General features: G+C 33.4%; 1 protein-coding gene across 3 annotated transcripts in view; it reads left to right on the forward strand.

Moving 5' to 3' along the window:
- Nucleotides 1-21,478, forward strand: part of LOC145259134 (proton channel OtopLc-like) — a 391,597-nt gene that overhangs the window by 330,670 nt on the left and 39,449 nt on the right. For all 3 annotated transcript variants that reach the window (XM_080116814.1, XM_080116816.1, XM_080116815.1), the window contains exons 5-7: nt 10,761-10,947; nt 17,176-17,336; nt 19,015-19,240. In XM_080116814.1, coding sequence (XP_079972940.1) covers nt 10,761-10,947; nt 17,176-17,336; nt 19,015-19,240 — 574 coding nt within the window. The remainder of the gene's footprint in view (nt 1-10,760; nt 10,948-17,175; nt 17,337-19,014; nt 19,241-21,478) is intronic.

Consider the following 21,478-nt stretch of genomic DNA (forward strand, 5'->3'; position numbering starts at 1 on the left):
TGATCATATTTATTGGCACGGTAAAATAAAAGTTAAATTTTGTCTAATAAATTCTAAAAAAGGGATTAAATTAAAGAAAATAACAAAGTATATTATGTATTTTTAACTGGCCTTTCCGATGCAGCAATCGGATTTTAGAAAAAATAAATAACAAAGGAACAACAAACATAATTGCAAAAAACCCTTGTTCAAAATTATTGGCACGGCTTTGTTTTTCTTTTAGTATCAGTATAATATCAATCAATTTCCGGTTTACGTGCTTTCTGAACTTTTTAATAGCCATATTATGCTTGTTTAACGCTAATTCAGTGAATAATTTTTTTCAGATAATTTTTAGATAGCGATTTATTTAAACTATTATAAGTGACTAAATTATAAATGTTGGTAGTTTATTGGTAACATCTTGTGTACAATTGTTTCAGCCCCCGGTGTTGGCATATAAGTATATAACAGTGCATCAATTTATGTATATATATATATATATATATATATATATATATATATATATATATATATATATATATATATATATATTATCAAGCGCTTTTTCTTTTCCTGATAAAGCTGTCAAATTTATTCCCAACAACCTCTGTTGTATGCTCACGTTCTTTTGCGTGTATGCGTAAAAAATCCTAAGGGAAACCAACGTTAATTAACGCAGATTTAGCATAATTATCCTACATTGTGTGTGTGCGGGGGGGGGTACTTGTAGTCATGTGACGAATTCTGGTGAATGCCAGGCAGTTGACTTTGTGGGTTTTATTTCTCTTTTTAATTTCTATCTCCTCATTCCATTACTCCCCAGTTTTCTCATCCCTCTCTTTTAATACATATGGCACACGTCGTAGAGGTCGTAAGTTCAATATTTCGATGTATGAACTTTGACCTGTCGCATTATGCGTTGTTTAGTACTCGCTTTTGTAACCCTCCGTTTAGAAACCATTCTATCTGGGCTAGCTCGAATGAAAAAGATAAAATACTGAGAGAAAAAGATCTCGATAGCATCCAATATTTTCAGGGGTTTTTTTTTTTTTTTTTTCATTTTCATTCCAAACAAGCCACAGTGCTACTTTGATGTAGGGGGATACTATCTGGGACATAATTTGTAGGGGTATTATGTAGGGAGTTGAGCGGCAAGATGTCCGTTTACATTACACTTGAACTTCTGTATGTCAGAAACTATTAGAGTAGAAGGCTTTTTGGCATCTGGGGATCTCTACTGTGAAAGGGTGGGATTTTGCTGCCTGTCGGATTTGTCGGGGGTATTTACGCCGATTGACAGAAAAAATAGTTTTCAATACAAAAAAATCATTAATTACAGATTGTCAAAAACTGGATTGCCACAAGACATTAAACTGGTTAAGTTAAATAAACTTATTTCATTTTGAATTTTGTTTCCTGTTTAGCGGAAGTATTGCCGGTATATACCAAGATAAGCTCCATCTTATAATGAGAAAATACCGCTCTGAAATAATAACGTTATTATTTAGAAACTTATTCTTAACATGGGGAGAGGAGAGTGCTTTCTAACTATTCCGTACTTTCACCTAACAATTTAATAAGGAAAAGATACCGTAAAACTTGAAAATATTATTTAAAAATAGCACATCTTTTCTTAGTTTTTAATTTGAAATTTTGTTTCCAGAATGAAAACATTCGAATATGATATACATATAATAAAAATTATTTGATATGTTTTTATTTTTAAGATGTGCAATAAAAAAAAAAACATTTTGAAGTGAAAAAAACTGCGCTTCTACACTATTGGAACGAAATTTCGGAAATCTTAATACTGAATTTCACATGAAAACAATTGTATCTACGTATTCCTCGTATTTTTAAGATGATTTTATCCAAAAATTATATTAAAAAAAATACGAAAATAAATAAGGTAGAAAATTATTTATTAAAGAAAATAAAAAATAGAATTTGATGAATTTGATCGTAAGACAAGAGAGTTCAAAAGGGATGTAATTTTCGTTTTCGATTTAAACAAGATAACGGCTTTCCCAGGGCATTAAATACGTTTAAATATGATATTTTAATTTGTTCAGATTTCGTATATATTATTATAGTGCCGTGGTTTCAAAAGTAAAAAAAAGTGTTTAGTTGCCATCAGTTAGAATCGAAACCGAAACTATAGCATTCAAAGCTGATGACGTTACCACTGTACCAAGGTGACACGCTTATAAACTAATTGAAAATTAAAAATAAACTAAGATGAATATACAAAATTTTTAAAGATTCTTTTTCAATTTTGAACCATTTTTTACCCCTTAAAATCTATTTTAACCAGCTAAAGATCCATAAAAGAATAGCCCGTAAAAAATGCAATCATTTGAGGCCCCTGGCGCCGCTCTGCGACTTTTAGTTTCGGAGGAGATAGAGTTTGAAAATATGGAGACAGACAGACAGACCGAAAGACAGACCAACATATAACCGTTTATATGTTAGATGACAAAATGTCAAATATTTATTGATTATAATGTACAAGTAAAAGTTGAGTGTATTTTTTTCATTTACAAAAATATATCCATATGTTACATGATCGGAAAAAAGATAACAACTGAAAATTAAATACTTAAACATTTTCAAAGAATTGGAATTGTTTGCATGAGAGTAACCCAAGGCTCGAAAGCCACTCGAGGATAAGGGTTAATGAGTGTACAGTGGTCATTGGGATAACAGTGTATTAATAGTTAGTCGTGGAAATAAGGTAGAAATGGTTTATTTCAGGAGGCGGCTCAACAAGAACTTGTTTACATTGGACTTGAGACAACCATATTGTAGCTGGAAAGCTGGCCAACAGAACAGAGTTCCACAGGCGGTCAGTTCTAGGAATGAAGTTTTGTTCATGGAATTTGCGTTTAGTTTATGGCACAGATAGAGAGTGGGGGAAATTGTTGATAATGGTTGTTCCTAGATAAGTGTTTCTTGTGACATAGATTGAAGCTCAGACGAGCACTTGCCATAAAAATAACAATAGGGCAGAGACAGGTTGGCAATGTTTCTTCTGTGGGGAAAGAGGTTGCTGGGGAAAAAAGGGCACCATCTACTAGGTTTTGAAGCCTGTTTGGAATTTTGTGAAGGCTGGACTGGGTGTTCCAAGCAGTTCCCACCAAAATAGCTCTTCATATTAGGACGTATCTGATTAGAGGATAGAGGATTGTTTCGGGAGTGTAATAACTATTGGTGCGGTAAAATGATGCAACCATTTTTTTTATGGTGAACTTATTGCATCAAAACCAAGAAATTTAGAACGGAATCAGTAATTGTATTGGAATCGAGAAAAATATTGGAATCGTCCCATCACTAACACACATATATTATAAGGTGATATAATATATTATGTATAGCTTTTTAGTATTTGCTTTGACGGTATTTAATATGTGAGAGTTTTGGGTTTGTTTGATTTTTTTGTTTGTTGGGTTTTTTTTTTCTTCTTTTTTAGTCATGTTTGCCTCAAACAAGGTATATTGCCACTTGGACATGATAGGCTACTATTTGAGATTATGCTTAGAGGAAATAAACACGATGTTAAATGTCTGCATGTCACTGCAGTCAAAGAAATTAAATAGCAAGGAGGGAATTCCGAAGTTTAGCAGTCGGAGGGAAGAAGTTATTAGAATAGGTTTTCCAATATCTAGGCACCTCTACAGTGAAGAGGTGGGATTTTGTTGCTAAACGGGTTTCTTGAGAGTATGTACGTCGAGGGGGTACTAGTGTGAGGAGTTCATCAGAGCACATTCTATTAAAATAATTGTAAAGCAAGTACAGGGATACAACATTGTGGTGATGAGACAGGAATTTGAGCTTGGTTGACAGTGCAGGACCTATTTGATTAGAGACTCTTTTTTAGACCTCGTCCAAGAAGGAGAGACTAATGGCTGGTGCACCAGTCCAGATGTGGCAACAATATTCCATGCATAGACGAATTGTTGCTTTGTAGATATACAGGATACTGTCAGGTGTGAGTAATTTTCTAGCATGGTAGAGGGAACCCACCTTATTTGCGACAGTCTTAGCAATGTCTTCAATATATTTGTTCCAGTTCATGTTGCCTGTGAATGTTGTCGAAGAGTTTGAAGGAAGAGATCTCAGGTAGGGTGTTATCAGTTATGACTATTGGAGATTCAGAAGTCTTTTTGTAATTGTTAAAGGAAAGAAGCTTTATCTTAGTAGCATTAATTGACTCCATTGCACTTCCGAGTGGAGGTCGTTTTCCTAAAGATTCTGCCATTGTCTTAGATATGTGTACGTCTGTTTTTCCCTCATGCCTATTATAGAGCATTGTATCATCGACAAATATACCCATCTCAAACAATGTTGTCAAGGAGGTCGTTTATGACTATCAAGAATAATACAGGTCCAAGAATAGACCTCCGAGACACTCCTGTATTAATATTATGCTGTTTGGATGTACGTCTATCAAGGATAACCTGGATTTTCCTCTTGTTTAAAAAGGATCAACCTCTGAGGTACTCCTGCATTCATATCATGTTGTTTGGATATACGTCTTGACTAAGAAGAATCTAAGTATATTTAGCATTCGTCCAGTAATACCGTATGATTTCATTTTCATTCGGAACCCTTCCTGCTAGACTTTTTCAAAGATTTTGAATATATCAAGGGCTACAGCCTAGCTTCTCCCGCCTTATCCAGATGTCCGTTAAAATATCTGTAGCAGAACGATATTGCCTAAATCCATACTGTCGATCAGAATGAAAATTAGCTTTTGCAAGATGGTGGACTTGATTGATTAATGACTTAAAGAGTTTAGCAGAGGAGGAGACTGACAGGGCAATAATTGAGCAGGTCAATAATTTCACCAGAATTCTTGTATACTGGTACCACAGAGGCAATCTTCCAGCTAGTAGGGAATCAAGACATTTGTTGTAGAGCTTGGAATGTACAGGGGCTAGTTCAGCTGAGCATTTCCTAATTAGTATAGCAGGAATGAGATCATTCTCACACACTTTGGAACTGTCTAAAATTTTTATGATATTGCGTACATGAGAAAGGTTGATTTTCGGATCATTAAGTGTGGCATCAGTCTGCATAGGGAAATTTGGGAGAGACTTGTTTGTTGGGTCTCAGGTAGAGTTGGAGGTAAATCGCCGGGCAAGCAATTCAGCCTTCTCAGTTGCTTGTTGTTGGTTGTTGGATATGGAAGGAATTAGATTGTCTTTTATTCACTACACTATTATAAATTTTCCAGAAATCACAAGTTCATATCTTTTTTCTTTTTTTTTTCTTTTTTTTACAAAGTAGTCCCCACTTATCAAGGCCCGGAAGCCACTCAGGGATAAGGGTTATTGCAAGTACATTACATTAGTGTGGAGATTTGATGAAGTGTTTACTTAAGGGGGCGGTTCATTAGGAATTTGTTAACGTTGGACTTGAAGACATCCAGGTTGTAGTCAGGTGGGAAGCAGGCAGACGGAACAGAGTTCCACAGGCGTGCAGTTCTAAGAAAGAAGCTTTGTTCATGGAATCCGCGTTTTGATTTAGGCACAGATAAAGAGTGGGGGAAATGATTCTGTGTTTTCTGCTTATTTTGGCTGTAATTATTTCACTTTTATAATGACTTCTTGCATCTCTATATTTTTGTCTATTTGACTTATGATCAACGAACCAGCAAAAAACGTACTGGTTTTGTGCAATGGAAGCTGCACAATTTGTAGTGAACCATTGGGGAGCGTGGAATTGCTTTAATACTTCCGTGTAGGAACATAGGCTTCAATACCCGCTTTGCACTATTCGGTTACCTCATTTGCACACTGTTTAGCAACAAAAGAAAAGATATTGGTCCATGAGGTATTTCTGATGCGTTCTTTGATGGTTTCCCAATCAAGCTTTTGGTAATACCTTGTCGTTTTGAGGAACGGCTCCTAAACTTCAGATTTTAGGACCATGTCTACTGATATCACAAGGTGATCAGCATTTCCGAATGGACTATGAACATTTATTACACAATCCTCAGGTACTGTGATTAGGAATAGATCTAGAAGTGAGGCTTGCTGATCTTCACGATTTAGAGGGAAGTGCTGTAGTAGTAGCAGTATATATATATCGATAGCAAATAAGCTACATGTATTTAACCTGATGATTCTTTGTAGGAATGAAACATGGACGCTTTTCTCCCTCTCTCTCTCTCTCTCTCTCTTCTTCTTCTTCTTCTTCTTCTTTTCTCTCATGTGTGTGTATTATCTATATATCTATAAAAGTGAAAGTGTCTGTCTGTGTACATTTCCCTACACAATAACTCTGTCAATTTTCAGTCTACAGACTCGAAATTTGATATACAGGGTACTAAGATTTGGGGAAATCTTTGTAATCCGTTTTCGGCCAGAAATTTGGCTGTTAAGAGGTCAAAGTTCAACGATTTGACCTTTGAGAACTCTGCCAAACTCGTCCGCCAATTTTGTGTCTAAACACTTGAAATTTTAGATATAGGTTCCTTGGACATGGATCTAACTTAATAACTTGCTTAGAACCCAAAACAATAAATGTTAAGGGGGCAAAATAGGGGTCAAAGTTTAAAAAAATTTGACCTCTGCGGTCTCTACCAAATTACTCAGACAATGTTGGGTCTAAACATTTGAAATTTTATATAAAGAGTATGCAGAGATAGGGCAAGATTTTTAATCGGTTTAGGTCGAAAATTTGAGCTACAAATATATAAATCTATGTATGTTTGCATGTCTGCCTAAAGGTTTCTACAGAGGCGACAGATTTTCACAAGATTAGTATCGTTTTGAGCTCGACTCTTCAGACGACAAATACCGAAAAATTGGCTAAAAACATTAATTTCTTCACCCTCAACTGGGCACTTTTCTACAGAGAGGGGTCGCTTTTTCGCCGATATTTTCGCAAGTCATCCCCTCTTTTCGATTGTCTAGCCTTAATTTAAACCTATGTCACTTCCGGTTTGGCGGTAGTCGTAACAGCAAAGACGTCACGTTTTTTTCACAGACACTAGTGTTTTTACCTACAGACACTAGTGTTTCATGCACATGCAATCGTCATTGTAGGGAGTGATAATTACTGTTGGTCGGAAGATTCAAATCTCCAACTAAAAATGGGAATGTTACATTTGCATTCAAATTGACCGCATTTCTTAATTCCCTAAACAGAAATAAACTTTAATTTCTTAAGGGGGTTTATAACTAATATTTTTTTTTTTTTTTTTTTCAAATAAATATTAGCAATTATTGTTATACCTACAGGCACTAATGTTTAATGCTTAGGCAATTATCAATGTAAGAAGTGATAATTATTACTGGTCGATAGATTCGAATCCAGTCACAAAGTCATTAGTGTGTGTGTGTGTGTGTGTGTGTGTGTGTGTGTGTGTGTGTGTGTGTGTGTGTGTGTGTGTGTGTGTGTGCGCGCGTGTGCGTGCGTGCGTAAATGAGTTAAATCACAGATTTGATAATCAAACAAGTTATTGTCTTATTAAATATTATGGTAGAATAATATTTTCAAGATGTTCCCAGACAAAAATGTAAAGCTCAATATATAAAAATAGAGCAAAATATAATGTAGGAATCATAGTTAAATTCTTGGGGTTAAAATGTATAAAAAATATGTTCAATAAATTGAATATATATAAAAATTGAAAATATCTAAAAAATATATTCAATAAATTAAGAATTTATTGCTTGAAACAAGGGATATATGAAAAAGAATTATATTTTTTTCCTTATTATTCCATGGAGTTTCAATAATGGCTCATATCATCAGAGGAAATGAAATTCAATTAGCAAAATATTCAGTTTTGAAGAAACAAATATTTTGCTTATCACGACATATATTGAAAATGTTATTAGAAATTATTTAAAAAGCAAAGATGAAGGATATCTTATGGCCTAGGTAATCTAACGTTGAAATAAGTTCAATTATTTGCAGAATATTTCTGCCAGGTTGGACGAATAATAATCCAAAGAGAAAATTGGAAGTAATAGAGCAATCCTTAACATTTGAAAGAATCCAAAATGGAGGTAACATAATGTCCCGGTAATGTCTTTTCCAGAGGCATAAGAAATGGTAAATATGTCCGGCAAGCTAGTTAGTGCTGAAAATTAGGAAAGTTCCGGAATCTTTGGGAGTGCAGAGACATTGTGACATATTGGAGATCAATATTCAATTGCATTATATATATATATCTCCACCGATTATATCCACACGCATCCGGACATACAAATATCCAAAATTATATAAAGACTAATATATACCAACGCATACATATAAATGCTTATATATAAAGCAAAATTAGACGTACAATATATATGTATGAATATGTGTATATATTTAGAACACAAAAATCTCCGAGTTCAGCAAAGTAAACATTCAGACAAAATATTTTTCCAGTCTGTTCCTAAATGATGGACATTCAATCGTTCAGTTTTTAGAAATTAATCTTACATGATGAAGAGGAGAGAAGGAAAACTAATTCAAGGAGAAGAAAAATAACAAAGGAAGAAAAAGAAAAGGCTGGGGTTTACACTGCAAAACCAATAATAGGAATCAAGGTTATGGGGAGGGGCGGGTGTGAAATTTAGGTCAAACTTTATTTAAAGTTTACGCGTGTCATAAACAACCTTGTGCGTGTCAAAAATTTAAGAAGGAACTATTTTTCTTTTTAATATAACCTTATTTTTAGCACCAACGGATCTTTACCTCGCCAGAAATTTTTATCATTTTTCATGCCTCTGGAAAAGACATTACCGGAATATTACACATTCTGAATGTTCCCTCCATTTTGGATTTTCTTTTTAATGTTACGGATTACTCTATTACTTTCAACCTTTTCGTGGGATTATCATTCGTCCGACCAGGCAGAAATCATTGAACTTATTTCAACGTTGGATTACCTAGGCTCTATGACATTCTTCATCTTTGCCTTTTAAATAATTTTTAATAACATTTTCAATATGTGCTGATAAGCAAAATACTTGTTTATTCATAACTGATCATTTTGCTAACTTCATTTTATTTCCTCTGATGATATGAGCCATTATTGAAAATCCATGGACTAAGGGGGAAAATCTAATTGTTTTCCATTTATCCCTTGTTTTAAACAATAAATTCTTAACTTGAGTATATTTTTATAAATATTTTAATCCAAAGAATTTAATTATAATTCTTACATTTTAGTGTGTGTGTGTGTGTGTGTGTGTGTGTGTGTGTGTGTGTGTGTGTGTGTGTGTGTGTGTGTGTGTGTGTGTGTGTGTGTGTGTGTTATATAATGAATGTAGCTTTAACAGTACTGCTGTTTCATGATATGACCTGATCATCAGAAGTGAAGCATGGGTTGTATTATTTAAGAGATGATCTGGACTTTTGTAAGTATATTCATTCACGTTAAGCCTACAATAAATACATTATTTTATAAATGCATTTCAGGCCGGCAAATACATAGTACAGTTTCTTTAAATATTTATTCAGTTTGATTAGCGAGTTTGTTGACATATTCTGCAACTTAATATGCATTAATAAAATACATAAATAATGAGTAACAACAGGCGTTATGTTCTTCTTGCGCATTTAACTTTGCACGGCTGTTAACTGAGAAAACGCGCAACGTAAATAGTACAGGCCTTGCTTATCAAGTACGCCTGTTAAAATTACTGCGCGGTAGTTTGAAAGTAACGGCTTTTATCACACTTGGTGGTTGTCAAGGCTGATAAATTAAAGGACGGCGATGAGGTCACTAAGTTGTATAATTTGACAATCTCCAGTCAAAAAACTCTGATTTCATAGATATTCATGGTGGTCTATACATACATATATAAAGGCCGCGTATATCTATATATCTATATATATATAAATATATATATATATATATATATATATATATATATATATAAGTGAACGTGTCTGTGTCTGTGTGTGTCTGTCTGTCTGTGTGTCTGTGTGTGTGTGTGTCTGTGTACATTTCCCTGCGCAATAACTGTCAATTTTTAGTCTACATACTCCAAATTTGATATACAGGGTACTGAGATTTGGGAAAATCGATGTGATCGGTTTTGGGCCAGACATTTGGCGATTAAGGGGTCAAAGTTCAACGATTTGACCTTTGAGAACTCTACCAAACTCCTCCGACAATTTTGGGTCTACGCCCTTGAAATTTTAGATATAGGTTCCTTAGACATGTATCTAACTTAATAACTTGATTTGAGCCCAAAACAATAACACACACACACACACACATATATACTTTTCAAAATGCAAGAGATGATATAATTATTCCCACAGTCAAACAACGTTGCAGCTCACACGAACCCTGAAACCCGAAAGTCAAAGACTTGAGTTTCGACCTCATTTGAACTCATCAGTTAAACATATCTGCACTAGGGATTCAAAATCTGAATCTCTTGTATGCGTGGTGAGTACTCTGATACTCTGACACTTGAGCAACTGCGCAACACACAAGAAAGCCTATTAACTAACACAGATCAAACAAACTGCAGTGAAATCCGACTATGGAAGGGGAAAGATTCGAGTCTTAGACTTCCGGTTTCTTGGCTTTCATGGCTCGTGTGAGCTGCGGCGTTTTTTGACTCCGTGGAAATAATTCTATAGATAGATAGATAGATAGATAGATAGATAGATGGTGGTCATACATAAGATGTATGTCACTCATGGCCTATTTTCTGTTATGTTTTGTCTTTAATTATATCAATTAAATTAACCTTTTTTTCTAAATTGCTTTCCCGTTCTCGTTTTTTTTTGTTTTTTTTTTTTCATCATTTCAGGGTTTCTATTTCTACCTTTTCGGTATGAGTATCCTCTTCCTGCTCTACGCCTATGTCTACATCCTGCATTCGCGAACACTGGGTGGTATGACCAAATTCCGGAAGTCAGACGATAACATGCATTACCGCATGCGATACAAAATCATCAGCGACACGGGAAGTTTCTACCTTCGACTTGGCGCTGTTGGTAAGTTAATCGCTTTGTTTATTTTAAATTACATTTGGAGCAACGGCACCACTGAACGACATCAAGCAAAAATTACTGGGTTCGGCATTAAATAACTCGAACAGGGTTGATAATCTGCAAAACAACCAAACCAAACTCTATGATTAAATATTAAGGTTATGGTCAGCTAACGTATTCCCCCATTTCTAGCGTAAGTCTACCGGAACCGTAGACAAGGCAAACCAGTTCCTACGCTTTTTTCTCTCACACCCATATCTCCCCTCTGCATGTACTCTTTTTTATTCCGTTTTCCTGACATTTTTTTTTATTTGTATACTTTCATGAACATATATTTATTAAATTCAAATAAAAAAAACTTTTATTTTTTAAATTCAAGACAAAATTATTTTTATAATTTCATGAACATATATTTATTAAATTCAAATAAAAAACTTTTATTTTTAAAATTGAAGACAAAATTGTTTTTATAATTTCATGAACATATATTTATTAAATTCAAATAAAAAACTTTTATTTTTTAAATTCAAAACAAAATTATTTTTATAATTTCATGAATATATATATATTTCTATTAAAATTTCAAATAAAATAAACGCTTTGATTTTTTTGGCTTTTGTTAGTAAAAGTGCAAATAATAACTTATTGTATTATTTGTATCTGTATAATTTTGTTAATTTCTTGTATACTTTTCAATAATGTCCTTTTCTTATATTTTCTTTCAATAAATCGCTTCACAATCGAAAAAAATAGACCGAAGAGGAACTGATTTGCCTTGTCACCGCTTCCGGTAGCACTACGCCGGAAATTAGGAAGTACGTTAGCTGGCTCTTTAAGCATGAAAACTTTTTTCCAAAATTTACTGGATTCAGCATCAAATAACCTGTAAAGAAAACAACCAAACGATCTATCTACGGGGATGCAAATTAAAATAAAGCCCTGTACCAAGATTTAACGCAAATTCTACTATGAGTCAGATGTTTATTAATGTTGTAGTACAATGATACTATAAGGTTTCCATAAACAGCAGACGAATTCAGTCGAAAAGAGGAATACAAAAGCCTGAGTCATCATTTATTTTGATAGAACTTTTTTCTCCAGAAGAAAGTTCAAATTTTGCACAAGCGGAAAAAGGAATTGTTAGGTTTCAACACACATCAATATGTTTTTTACATAGGAGTTACCATTTATCAAGGCCATGAGGCCATTCGACAATAAGGGTTGTTGAGTGTACAGTAATCAATGGTATAATATCGTACTAGTTGTTATTAATGGAAATATGGTAGATTGGATTACTTAAGGGGGCGGTTCATCAAGAATTTGTTTATGTTGGACTTGAAGACAACCAAGTTGTAGTCAGCTTGGAAGCAGGCAGAGGGAAGAGAGTTCCACAGGCGTGCAGTTCTAAGAAAGAAACATTGTTCGTGGAATCTACATTTTGATTTAGACACAGTTAAAGAGTGGGGAAAGTTATTGACAGTGGTTTCAGTTAGACGGATGTTTTTCGGGTGTTTTTCGGAAAAGTTTTTAATATAACAATGTTTATAGTCTCTAGGCAAATCCATCATTCTTGAAATAGGTGGGGCAGCTTAATCTACAACAAAATCCTTTTTAATCGTGGGGGGGGAAGAAGTAGATGGAAGGAGAGGAGGAAAATTGGAACCCATATTCCCGGGTAACGCTGGATAGATATGCTAGTAATAAATAAACATTTTTATTTAAATTGCATTTCAGTTTTTATTTCTTTTTTTATGGGCAGACAAGACGTGAAGCCACTTGATGTTAGTAGCTAACAAGAACGACATATAAGTATCACAAAAACAGGAGATACCTATTGCCCTTAGTCTTGAAAAGATCAAGTATTAATATATAGGTGGCAGGAAACAGACAGTTTCACAAGCCTGCAATTCTTGATGAAAAAAGCTACTCATATAAGATGTATTATAACGAAGTATGAAAACATCGAATTGCTGATCACCACTAAACCAACAAGTCAAACGAGCTGAAACAAAAGAAGAAATTATAATACAGGGAGTCTTGCTTAATCGGTGTCTAATGATTATGGATCAAATTTAATGCAAATCTGAAATATTTAAATTTTCGAATAGAAAGTTGTTCTCGTATTACAGATCCTAAAAACGTTTAATGTAATTCAAAGAAACTGAAATTTGGGGAATATTTATTAATTGATGTTTAATATTTATTAATTGATGTTTAATATTTATTAATTGATGTTTAATATTTATTAATTGATGTTTAATATTTATTATATATTTATTATTTGATTTATTTTATTAATAATTTACTAGCGGGACCTGTGGAAATGCCACAGTGAACTTTTTCATATGTAATATATTGATGTTGGCATTCAGCATAAATGGAGACGTTTTGTAGCTCTTTTATTAAAACTGCAAAAGTATTTATCTAAGCTAGCAGGGACACCCGGCGTAGCCCAGTCATAAACTACGCTTAAATATGATATTTTAATTCATGCAGATTTCGTATATATTATTATAGATTCAATTTTCTAGTGATTCTTATAAAGTTGTGATATGCAAAAATATAAAAAATAAATCCATATGACTTTAGTGCATTAGCTTGAATCGAAACCGAAAACAAAAGAAGATAAGATATATTTTATTTGGTAACTTATAAAATAGTGATTAAAAAAATATATGACTTGAGTGCCTTCAGCTATGATTGAAACTAAAACTAAAAAATATGAAGAATTTTTGTATCAGTATTTATTACAAAAAGTAGGTGGTTATAACAATATTTAGACACTCACGCCATCCTATTAATATATAGGAGTCTAAAGTTCTCTCTCACACACACAAAGATGAGTGTAAGTCCACACACACACACACACACAAATGAAAATGTAGTAGTAGCAGTAATAGTTTATTTAAGGAAGTACACAGCATACATCTCTCTCTCTCTCTCTCTCTCTCTCTCTCTCTCTCTCTCTCTCTCTCTCTCTCTCTCTCTCTCTCTCTCTCTCTCTGAAACAATTCAAAAAATGAATTAAATCTTAACCAATGAAATTTGCCGGAAAGCGTGACACACAAAAGAACACACACGCTATCGTATTAATATATAGATTAATTGGGGAATATTTATTAAAATATTTGCAAAAATTGATTATCTGAATCTTAATTTTCACAAAGTTCTCTCTCTCTCTCTCTCTCTCTCTCTCTATATATATATATATATATATATATATATATATATATATATATCTGATGGAAATTGATTGCTCCAACAACGTGTGAAGCCACTTGATGCAATACGTTAACAAGAATGAAAGATGATTATCACAAAGACATGTCTATGGACCTTAGTTTTGAAATTATCAAGGTTATAGGTAGGAGGGAACTAGTTAACAGGAAAAGAGTTCCCCTAAATCTGTAGCTCGTGGGAATTCTTACTGCTATAAGAAACTATATTATAACGAATGTATTATACAGCGAATTGGTGAAGACCACTAGACCAAAAAGTCAAACGAGCAGAAACAAAAGAAGCAGGGAATAGATCATTTAATTCTGAACAACACAGGTCATAATAGTATTTATAAAAAGAAGACTGAGACTAGCGACATCACATCTGTGATAGAGATGAAAAGAGAAAATATGCAGCCTAAGATTAATACATTTTATATAATTGTGCATGACCTACTTTCGTCTTGACAGACGCTGTATTATGAGCCCGATTCCAGAATCAGTTCAGGAACTCATTTCTCGCTGAACATGTTCCACGGTGACGAGAATATCAATTTCCCTTAATCCTATTTGCGTTGGAATCTGGAGTATGCTGAATAATAGTCTGCGATTTCTGGGTGATTTTTTTCTTTAAATTTGAACTCAAATTTCGGCTTTATCTTCATCGTGGCGTCCTCGTTTTAAGATGTAGTATCGTCCAAGTGGTTTATTTTTTATTAACTTGCTCCTTCACGGTGTAAAATTTGAGGAAATGCCATACCCCAAAAAGAGACACTCTAAATTGGCTACTGTTTGGCCTTTTGGCTGAGATCAATGTTTAGTATCTGTTCCAATACTATAGCTTACATCAAAGGTCGATGATGGAGAAATATTTCATGACTGAGGGAGTTATTTTTATGTTGATAACGAATATATCAGCTTTTGGTGTGTCTTGTGTAGTTTCTGATTTTTAGCTGGACATACACACAAACACCTTCCCTTTATGAAGGATTGTTATTTATTTTTCACATTTAGGTGTCAGAGGAGAGACAGAAAAGACGGTGTTCTTTCTTGTGGGGAGAAGCAGCATTATAAAATAAAGCTATTTTTGGAGGAAGCAGTCAGTGGTGTCATTATGCACAAGTTTCAAGACAATAGTAAAATACAAGTGTTTGTTCATAACGTTCTTCTAAGAAAATGGCGCAAATTGATCAAATAATAATATAAAAAAGAAAATCAAATTGTATAACTAAGCGACAATCAACAATCTGTTTGTGTGTGTGTGTGTGTGTGTGTGTGTGTGTGTGTGTGTGTGTGTGTGTGTGTGTGTGTGTGTGTTAACGAAGACTGCATCTAGAAGGAAAACTCTAATATAAAACCTTCGGTCTAATGTATGCTCTGTCTTGTGGCAGTTATTGCACCGACAAAGATTAGCAGTAATACCAAAATGTGTGGTTGGTTCTACACAAAGCCTTCACCACTATAAACAAATCATCTGCGTCGATTTCCGAACAACTTAGTTGTTGTGGCGGAACCTCATGCATTGAAATCAACGGAAGAGTTCATTATCTCTCTCTCTCTCTCTCTCTCTATATATATATATATATATATATATATATATATATATATATATATATATTAACGAGGTTTAAGCAAAAGTGTTGAATACCAAAGTAGAGCAAGATATACTTTTTTATTTGAGTATCGCTACATATTTGTGAGTATGTTTCAGTCAACTATCAAGCGATGTTACTTTTCAAATTTCAGTTCTGACTATTGTAAAAAATACCATCGCCTGATGTCTCTAATTGGTTACAGCTAGTTGACCGAAACATACTCATGAATGTGTAGTGATACCCAAATGTTTATGTAAAAATAAATTATATATATATATATATATATATATATATATATATATATATATATATATATATATATATATATATATATAACACCTGTACTGTGTTCTTACTTGCATCAGCATGTTCATGCAGCGGGGGAGAATTCTATCTGTTTTGTGTATATCCTGTTACGTGTGTCTCTTTGTATGTAATCATGATAATTCTAGTGTCTATATATAGCCGTGTTCATAATGTCTTATATGTGTGTATTACCAAACGTTTACATACCTTTTTTCTGCCACTTGGCCTCGTCGTCCATAGCTGCAAAGGGAACCGCATGCATAAAATAATAAGTCGAAAGTTTTTTTTTTAATTAATAGTTGGTTTATTTCTTTCTTAGTCTTGGTGATTCAATATTCTTTCTGACCAGCCGTTCTTAACTCTTTTTTCTTTTCTTTTCTTTTCTTTTTGACGTTTCTTTCTCCGACGCATCCTTGTGCCAATCTCGAAGCATCTATTCCATCCAAAATCGGAAATCAGACTGACTTGCATGTGAAAGAAAAGATATCTTCCTCTCTTTCTTTCATGCGCTCTCTTTCTTTCTCTTTCTTTCTTTCCACATTTTATTTGAATGACCTATTTCAGGCTGCTATCATCGACCCAAACTACAGAGTTTGATATACGTCAGCAACTTAACCCTTGAACTCTTCTTGCACTAACCAAACCTCTCAGCAAAATCACAATCATCAATATGCCAGCGTAACCCGGGATAAATTACATATCACATAGTCATATAGAGGATCCGTATTGTGATATTTCGGGAAATCATTCTTTCGTCAGACATGTGTTTGTCTTTCACGTATACACATTATGGTAATTTTAAAAATGAGCAAATTTGCAGAAACTGGAAATGTATTTATTTGTTTAAAATCTATCATATTATTTAAACTTAATGCTATAGGGTTTGTGTTGATACTTAATATCATTTATTTCATTTTTGATATTTTATTTTCGTGTATTTTAATTACAAAAAAAATCAAAAAGATCATTTTTAAACTTACAAAAGTAAGCGGAAGTTGTATTCAATAGATTTTATACCCGTTAACCGAAAATCAATCTGCTTAAATTTTCTATTGCTTTTACTTATAAGTTTTTACAGGTTTCTCTTGTCTTAATATATATTTATCTTTCAGGTTTTGGTATCGGCAGCATGATTAAAAGTGGTCTTCAGTTTGGAGAGTTCTTTGAGCTGGACTTCCGGTCTCCCTGCACTAACATTCTGCAGAGGTTATTACCAATTTTACACCTGACGTTTACATTTGCTCAACTTTATTTTGTTTTTCTAAACTCAAAGGTAAGTGCCCAACTTTGAAATGAATAAATAGTTTTATGCTTAATATCGGACGTGTGTGCATTTTATGTATGTATATGAATTTATCCAGAGGCTGCGGAATAGCGGTTGATGTCTTTTGGTTGGGGGTAAATGACATGTTAAGAATAGCTTTACCCAAACCATTCCATAGCTACGACCTTGTAAAAAGTCATTTTTTGTTGGCCGGATTCATTCTGTCTGGTTTGTTTTGTGAACAATTGAAACTCTAATATTCAGATGATCATGTAGCTCTGAAGAGATGTATTAATATTGAAACGCTAGTTAACTTGCGTAGGCTGTTCATATGTTTATATGAATTTTATTAACCTTAACAGCAGTCAAATAGCTTATAGAGTATTACTATTATTTAGACAGTTGAGTTTCGATTTCAGCTTGAGACATTTGCTTGTCTAGCCGTACTGACAGTCCATCTGTGGATAACTATATACATTAGTCAAGGGTAATCATTGGTACATTGGCAGGGAGTAGCTTAGCTGACCAGACTGCTTTTTGTTAGAATGACGTGTGGTTTGGTTTGGCCCTAAGAGCATTATCTACTTCTTTAGGGAATAGAGTTGATTTATTGCCAGCGTCAGTTTTCAACTATTTTGAACCCTTTCATTATGCTTCGTCGGGAGAGTTGGATTTCCCTTCGCCCACATTATACTGGCAATATTTTACTGCAGTGTGAAGCGAGCAAATACAGGTTGTATCTTCTTATTAATAGTAATAATTAGGTGAGTTCTCTTTACGTTAATAACTTTTGCCAATACCGATCAGTAACAATATAAATATAGTCATCCACAAACTAAATGTTTCACTGTGTCACAGCTCTTCGGGCTAAACGACCGACTGCTTTAAACTAAGAATTTTAAATTAAATTTTTTTCGATTTCTAATTTAATCATTATAACTTAAAATGTTCGTTTTTATTTCAATTCAACATTTTTACTTTTAAATTGAGTATTTTGATTCATAGTTGTGATTTCTATTTTGATCCAAAGTCAGGACTATTTTAATTCGAAGTTTGGGTTATTTTAACTTAAGTGTAAAAAATGTGTGCTCCGTATAATTCCTGCCAAGTCAACTTTTTTATTATTTTGAATTTAACTGTTTTAATGTGATGTGGACTTTTATTTATTCAAACTTGAACCTTTTTTATTCAAAGTGGAGTCTATTTTGGATTTGAAGTTGGGCCTATTTTAGATTTGAAGTTGGGCCTATTTTGGATTTGAAGTTGGGCCTATTTTGAATTTGAAGTTGATCCTATTTTGCATTTGAAGTTGATCCTATTTTGCATTTGAAGTTGATCCTATTTTGGATTCAAATTCAAGCTTGTTATTTATTGAAGGTGAATCAATTTTTATTCGAATTTGAACTTTTATTAGAAGTTGAGCCCATCTTGGATTTGAAGTTGAGCCCATCTTGGATTTGAAGTTGAGCCCATCTTGGATTTGAAGTTGAGCCCATCTTGGATTTGAAGTTGAGCCCATCTTTGATTTGAAGTTGAGCCCATCTTTGATTTAAAGACAAGCTGATTTAATTATAAAACTACACATCTTGTACTATGAAGTCCAAAATGTATAGTCTGCATTGTTCTGAAACATCTTTATTCCTTTTGCATTCTACCATCTTTTGTTTTCCTCTATTTCTAAATGCAGATGTGTATTCAAAGTTATAAAGCAATCGCGCGTTTCGGTCTGATGCATATGGTAGGCACCAACTTGAGCGTCTGGTGTCGTGAGCTTGTGAAGGAGACCATCCGGGAGATCAACGAGCACGTGAGCCTTAATAAAGGGGCCGCCCACACCATGCCGGAAGCCGAGCCCTTGATAATGGCCGCCGGAAGTGGGAACGGTTCAGAATATTCATTCAGTCAAGACAACGGTAAGGAGCATGTCACTAACCAATCATAGTTCTATCATCGTTTTTATGTTTTTAACTCAACCACTTAGTTTCCTAATATCTTCATCTTTCTAAACAATTATTAAAACGGAAGTTAACGATTGGTTAGAAGAAAACAAAACCGTTACACAATGTAAGGTGTACCCGGGATACGAAAGGGGTCATGTGAATCAATTTGTGTTGATATGAGACTCACACACTAATTGAAACTAAAATTATTCCAGTATATTTTTGCTACTTAGAAACAATATGTATCAGTAAAATACATTAAGCATTAAGCATTAAGTGAAACCGCAATTTATTGTAGTCATAAATTGCCAATAAAAATAAGTGAAAAAATGCTTGATATGCAATAAATATATATATAAAAACAAACCGCGCATAATGTATGACTACAATAAATGGCGGTTTCACTTAATGCCATAGATAGCAAATTCTAGCATTGCTACAAATATAATTTGCTGCTTACTTTCTGTCTTCTGATGAGAAGAGTAGCAAGAATAGCATTCTTTGAAACTCCGCGGATTAAGGGTTTGTAAAATGTCTTGGGGGGGGGGGGTATTCAGTCGAACAATAAATTTTTATTGTAAAGTTCAACTTACAGTTTTAATTTTCTTCCTCTTATAATAAGCTCTACTTTCTATTGCGTATTGAGCTTTTTATTCGGTTGAGATTAAATTATCTAAATATAAACACTGGTATTGAAGATTACCATTGCATATATCAGGTAAACACTACATCCTTTTGATTGCATTACTAATATATATATATATATATATATATATATATATATATATATATGTATATATAAATATGTATATATAAATATGTATATATAAATATGTATATATATAAATATGTATATATATATATAAATATGTATATATATATAAATATGTATATATATATAAATATGTATATATATGTATATATATAAATAAATATGTATATATATATAAATATGTATATATATATAAATATTTATATGTATATATAAATATATATATATATATATATATATATATATATATATATATATATAGTCATCCACATACAGTATTGTTTCGCTGTTTCATAGCTCATCAGTGCGGCTAGACAAGCAACTTCCTCAAGTCAGGATCGAAACCCGATCGCGCAAACGACATTCGAAAAGTCACTTTGTGTCACATTCCTTATTAACGACTTGACATTTGCTAGTCTGTTGAAGACAACCGGTTCCAGGATCGCCGGGAAGCCAGCGATGCCTAGCTCCGTCGATGACATCATTTAAAGCGCCGTCTATGAAATCTGCCGGGGCTTCTTCTGCGTGAAAAGATGCGGAGTCCATACACATTAACGACACTTGTGGATGCTGCACACTCTTGAATTTTTGCGCAGGGTGGCGGCATATTTGAAACAATCGTCGTCAGTTAAGTTCTCGGCAGCTAAACGTCGTGCGTATTTCTTTTTTGTTTATTATTTTAATTATTTATTTTGTTTTAGATTTAAACTTACATCCAACCCAATATGCAATTAAAAAATGTAAAGATGAAGATATTAGATAATAGTTGATGCATACATCATCATCACCATCACCATCATCATAATCATCATCATCATCATTATCATCATCATAATCTAACTAATGCATGCCATTTTCTTCTGTGTCACCTACGAAATACTTTTCAGCATGCATGCAACCCGCACGCTTTATACAATGTCCATTCAAATGTATAAATTTCATTAACCTAACACTTACATAATTAAACGCTGATATCTTCCATAAAAACATTCATTTATGAAAATCAAACATTTTTTTGGTGATAGAATTTTGTTTTTCGGTGCTTATATATTAAGGAGCACAGATAAAAATCCAAACAATATTCCAAATAAAAATTCTTCGATGTACTTACCTATTAAACAATTTTTTTTTTTTAATAGGAAAAATTATCGAGTAGCATTTTAATTAAAAATAAATATCATTTTTATCGTAGTTTGTCCGCCATTCATTATTAATTGGTTAAATGACAGACTGACTTATCTCCCTTTGCTTTTCGGGTATTTACGCTTCTTATCAATGGCGGATCGGAAAAAAACATGGCCGATGAAAATCTTGTGAGTTTCTCTTCTGAGTAGTTAAATTGTAACGGGATAGATAGCTTAAAAGAATTTAAAATGAAGTTGACAGATCTATTTTTCTTAATATGTAGTTTTAAGCAAAAAAAAAAAAAAAAAAAAAAC

The sequence above is a fragment of the Euprymna scolopes genome, chromosome 34 (assembly GCF_053919585.1).
Source record: "Euprymna scolopes isolate OS-2025 chromosome 34, ASM5391958v1, whole genome shotgun sequence".
In the NCBI taxonomy this organism is placed as follows: Eukaryota; Metazoa; Mollusca; class Cephalopoda; order Sepiida; family Sepiolidae; genus Euprymna; species Euprymna scolopes.